The sequence below is a fragment of the Glycine soja genome, chromosome 5, assembly GCF_004193775.1.
Source record: "Glycine soja cultivar W05 chromosome 5, ASM419377v2, whole genome shotgun sequence".
Taxonomy (NCBI): Eukaryota; Viridiplantae; Streptophyta; class Magnoliopsida; order Fabales; family Fabaceae; genus Glycine; species Glycine soja.
Genome location: NC_041006.1, coordinates 32,339,089 through 32,344,798, shown reverse-complemented (window position 1 = coordinate 32,344,798; position 5,710 = coordinate 32,339,089). Strand labels below are relative to the sequence as shown.

At 32.6% G+C, this 5,710-nt stretch overlaps 1 protein-coding gene across 1 annotated transcript; it reads left to right on the top strand.

Moving 5' to 3' along the window:
• Positions 1 to 4,317: 4,317 nt before the first annotated feature.
• On the top strand, positions 4,318 to 5,104 carry LOC114412547. Its single transcript, XM_028376476.1, has one exon. It carries the CDS (start codon positions 4,438 to 4,440, stop codon positions 4,807 to 4,809), a length of 372 nt encoding a protein of 123 aa, XP_028232277.1. The 5' UTR covers positions 4,318 to 4,437; the 3' UTR covers positions 4,810 to 5,104.
• The last annotated feature ends 606 nt before the right edge of the window (positions 5,105 to 5,710 follow it).

The following is a 5,710-nucleotide window of genomic DNA, read 5'->3' as shown; positions in this document are numbered from 1 at the left end:
TGAGTCAAGAACAATTCAAGAATCAAGTTTCAAGTTTCAAGTTTCAAGAATCAAGAATCAAGAATAATCAAGATCAAGATTCAAGACTCAAGATTCAAGAATCAAGAAAAGACTCAATCAAGATAAGTACTAAAAAGTTTGTCAAAACATTGAGTAGCACATGAATTTTTCGCAAAACCTTTTACCAAAGAGTTTTTACTCTCTGGTAATTGATTACCAGTTTATTGTAATCGATTACCAATAGCAAAGATTGTTTTCAAAAAGCTTTCAACTGAATTTACAACGTTCCAATTGATTTCAAAATGGTGTAATCGATTACAATTATTTGGTAATCGATTACGAGTATGTTTGAACGTTGAAATTCAAATTCAATTGTGAAGAGTCACATCCTTTCACAAAAATGCTCTGTGTAATCGATTACCAGTGATAAGTTTTGAATAAAAATCAAAAGATGTAACTCTTCCAATGGTTTTCAAGTTTTTCAAAAGGTTATAACTCTTCTAATGGTTTTCTTGACCAGACATGAAGAATCTATAAAAGCACGACCTTGACTTGCATTTTAGATTCATTCATAACGGTAATTACAATCCTTTACAACCTTTGAATCTCTTTGAGCATCTTCTTAAATTTCTTCTTCTTCTTCCTTTGCCAAAAAGCTTTCTAAAGTTTTCTGATTTTCCAAACCTTGAAAACAAAAGTGTGCTATTCATCTTTTTCATTCTCTTCTCCCTTTGCCAAAAAGAATTCGCCAAGGACTAACCGCCTGGATTCTTTTTGTGTCTCTTTTCTTCCTTTTCCAAAAGAACGAAGGACTAACCGCCTGAATTCTTTTGTGTCTCTCTTCTCCCTTTGCCAAAAAGAATTTGCCAAGGACTAACCGCCTTAATTCTTTTTGTGTCTCTCTTCTCCCTTTTCCAAAAGAACGAAAGACTAACTGCCTGAATTCTTTTGTATTTTCCTTCTCCATTGTCAAAGAATTCAAAACGACACAGTCTGAGAATTCTTTTGATTCTTCCCTTTCCCATAAACAAAAGATTTCAAAGGACTAACCGCCTGAGAATTCTTTTGTTTCTCCATTCACAAAGTTTCGAAGGACTAACCGCCTGAGAACTTTGTCTTAACACATTGGAAGGTACATCCTTTGTGGTACAAGTAGAGGGTACATCTACTTGGGTTGTTGTGACTGAGAACAAGAGATGATACATCTTTTGTGGATCAGTTCTAGTGGAGGGTACATCCACTAGGTTGTTCAAAGAGAACAAGGGAGGGTACATCCCTTGTGGATCTTTGCTTGTAAAAAGATTTTTACAAGGTTGAAAAGAAATTTCAAGGACCGCAGGTCGCTTGGGGACTGGATGTAGGCACGGGTTGTTGCCGAACCAATATAAAATTCTTGTGTGTTTGTCTTCTTCTTTCCTACTCTTTTAATTTCCGCTGTGCACTTTAATTATTGTTTTTACTTTTGGTAATATTAAGAAGGATATATTTTTAATTAATAAAGGTTCATTAATAATTAATTCAACCCCCTTCTTAATTATTCCAAGGCCACTTGATCCAACACTTTAAATACTCATGATTGAGGAGCTCAGCGTACAAAGGACTAAATTTGGTGTTGAAGGGACAAAATTTTTGTTGTCAGGTAGGAATTTACAAGGAAAGTGTTCTTCTGATTAGAGGAATAAATAATCCATTGCTTTTCTTTTTTCTTTTTCAATTGTCTATGGTGTTTATGGTCAGTAGATATTCTTGCACTATAACCCAGGAAATAATGCAGAAAGGGGATCTTTTCGCTGCTAGGGAGGTCTAGAGAGGACTTTGTTATTCTGTTTTTTTGGTCAGCAACAATTCTTGTACTTTTGTTTGCTTAGTTTGGCCATACCTTGTGGTTCAAACAACGTTTTTGTTAATAAACTCATTTTTTTCCCTTTAAAAATAAAAGAGGAAACATGTGATAACAAGAACATTACTTTATCAATTTTTTAAAGTTACTCTTTGTATTTGAACTTTATCATTTATGTCACTGTGTTTAATTTGATGCTTTATTATCAAGTAAGCCAGCTGTGAGAATCTAATGAGATAGATATATTATCTGTGTTGTTACATAAACCAGCTACAGGGTACTAGTACTAGTGAATTTGAAACCAAGATATAGTCGCAATAAAGTAGTTGCTCACCTATTTGAAAGACGAAACAAATAAAGATGTTATTGTGGTTGCACCAAGGGAATGCCCAGTGAATTGAAATAAGAGGCATCCGAGGCACCGCCTAGTTAAATTGGATTTGATGTTTCCGTGTATTATCTTTGCCTTTCATATACAAGAACAGTAAATCCCGATCAGGTTTCACTTTTAATTAACTTGTCACCTCAGCTTTCATTCTAAAAATGTTACAAATTGAAGGCTGTAGTATCTTTTCAAGTCATTCTTCGCCTGCAAATTGATTGGCAAGAGTTATTTGTATGTGTGCCTATTTTGGTTCATATATGGAAACAGGAAAATGAAAACACATATATGAACTCTCTCATATTACTAAATATGCAGGTCTTGAAAAGAAAGTTGATGAATTATCCTATACCCTTGGTGGGTGCTTACCATGATTTGAAAAGCAAGGTGCAAGATTCTTGCAGGGGTATAAAAGACCCCATTTATCATCCTTTTTCCTTTTCATTTGGATTATATGATCAGCTTTCAAGCTCTGGAACACTTACCACATGAAATTTGGGGCGCCTTTCTCTTTGATGCCACAAGAGAATAACTTATATTACAAGTAGAGGTGTGTCTGATTTGGTTTTGCATAAAATAAAACTAACTCAAATTGAGGGAAACTAATAATATTGTTCGGTTTTAATATTTTGTTTTTCTTTTTGCTAAATCAGTTTAGATTTTGATGAGTTAGTTTAAAATTGGTTCAAAATTAGTTTAAACTCGTGTTGTAGGAAAGCCAGATAGGAAGAAAGAATATTGTGAAGATTGAGAAATGTGAGTAACACACTCTCTTACATGCTCTCTTAGATATATTCTCTATTATTGACTGAAATTTATTAAAAATTACAATATTTGATGAGTTTCACAATTCATTTAATGACTCTTTTTCTCTTTTACTTTTATAGTTTTTAATAAATTTTAATTAACAGTGGCATGTGTGTTATGTGTTAAAAAGAGTGTGTTAAAGAGTGTTGCTAGTACTGTTGGAAGGTTTCTCAAAATTCTTTCCTTTTGGTTTGACATGTCTGTTGGGATATTTGAAATTGATTTTGGGGCTGAGAATTATGAACATGGTAAATTGTGGTGCTGTTAGTATTAAATTTAAAAATTTGATGCAATAAAATTAAGATAATGATGGTGTTAGTATTAAATTTAACAAAATAAAATTAAGATAATATAAAATAAAAGTTAATTCATTATTTTAAAATTTAAAATATTAATGATAAATTGACATAAGAATATTGCAGAAAATATTACCATTTTAAAAGATTAAAATGGAATTTTTTAAATATAAACCAGACCAAACATGGATCTTTTGATTTATTTGGCTGTCACACTCTGAAAATTTTCCCAAAGGAGAACTACTACAAATATTTAGCCTATTTTTTTATGTTTATTATGCATCTTATTACTTATTTAATATATATTGCAAAGAAAAATAAAAATAGGATTAAAATAAAATATTAATCTAATTCAAATATTCAAATTACTTTAGATTGGATAAAATATGATTAGATTTAAATTTAAAATTAAACTAATTAGATAATGAAAAATAATATTTTAGTTAAAAGGATTTAATTCAGTTCGTTAAATAAAATGTGGGAGTTATTGTACATTTTTTATTATTGTCTTTAATTCATATAGATAAAAAAATGATTTTTTATGGACCACATTCCGCAAACAATCCTAAAAATTAAACATGTGTAAATTAGTTTACATAGACGATGTATCACCATTAAATTATAGGGAAAAAATATCCATATTTAATATTCGAGTTGTGTCTTAAATAATATTGTTTAAAATAAACTAACATTTTTTTATTGGAACATGTGAAATTATGTTGTGTATTACTTTTTTATGTTCTCCTACAATTTTTATAATAAATATTTCTTAAAATTTCTTAATTAATATCTTAAACACTAAATATATTAATTAACTGACATAAAATTATTTTAATTTAATGTTAGTATTATATTCGAATGAATATGCAACTATATTAAATAAAAAGAAAACCAATTCCTGTGATCCAGTTTGTAAGGAACATTAATATGTAAGTACCTAAACATTGTTGTTGTATTTTTTTTTTTTTAAGATAGTAATGTTGTAAATTTTCCGAGCCTGATATCGATTAACCAAACACCACGGAGTCACACTACCACTAGTTTTTTTGTTCCTAGCGCTTGTTTATGTTTGGGGGCAGATTTCCCTGACTGCGCAACCTCGTTTCGTTTCCATGGCTTCAACACTTCAGAAACTGCTTCGAAAACCATCACCTCTACCACCCTTCAGATTCATCACTGCCCTCAACCCACCGCAACCCCAAAACCAAAACCAAAACCCCATCCTCACTCTCACTCGCGACCCTCCCCAACAATGTAACGCTCAACCCTTCGATGATGCCCCCACCGTGATCTTTCCCAGTTTCCCCTTTGGCTTCTTCCCAAGACCCGTTTCTGAAAGCGGGTTTCGTGGCGGCGATGATGCCGGGGTGGAAGAAGAAGACTCTGGAACCCTCTGGGCGGACAGCGTGAAGAAGAAGCGGAAGAAGAAGATGAACAAGCACAAGTACCAGAAGCTCAGGAAGCGCATGAGGAGACAGACGTAGAAGGTGAGGGGCCAGAATTCATTGAACTGTAATGCTGTCTTTGTTTCTATTAGTTTTTTTTTTTTTTTTTTTGTGTTCAAAAGAAGAATTGAGAAGGAGGGGGACAGGTGTTTAAAGTTTAAAACTTCTATGGCAATGGCAATTAGTTGGAGGCCAATTGTTTTGGATTTCTTTTTTGTTGACTCTTGGTTAATCTAAATGTTGTTATTGCACTTTAATTTGATACTTCTTAGTCTAGAACAAATAATACATACATTGACATGACAATTCAAATCCAACTTCAAGTCGACATGTACGATAAGTTTGTTGATTTTTATTATTATAACTACTTTAAAAGTTATACCAAGAACAATTTCCAATTGGTTTTACAGTGATAGGTTTTAAAAGTGACACTTTCAAAGTGCATGTTAAACTTCTTGATTGTATCCTGTATGGACTACAGAGGGGAATGAGTTTAGTTGGATATAAATAACAACTTTGTCTTATATGTGCTGATGCATTGCAGGAACCTATTGTTTGTTCATTGTGATTACATTTGAAGTCTTAATTTTCATTTGTGACTGACTTGGTAGTATAGCAACTTGTATCAATGAGGGGGAAATATTTCTTCCTTTCACTTTTGTGGTTTTATATTTATGCTAGAGTGCCACTTTGCCTAGGAAAACGGTAGGACTTAGGAGTTATTGCTAGATATGTCCTTATGACTATATGAGCATGTATTTTATAACACCAAACACTCATTAAGGAGGATGAGGATCTGTTTCATGGAATGACACTTCCCCCTTTCCCTTGGTGTTTGCACCTCCTTTGTAGATTACATAGGAATTGCAAGCATTAGGGTAAGGTTGGGGAAACTTGTCCTGGTGAGATTTGGGTTAGTGCTAATTGAGATATAGTGTTG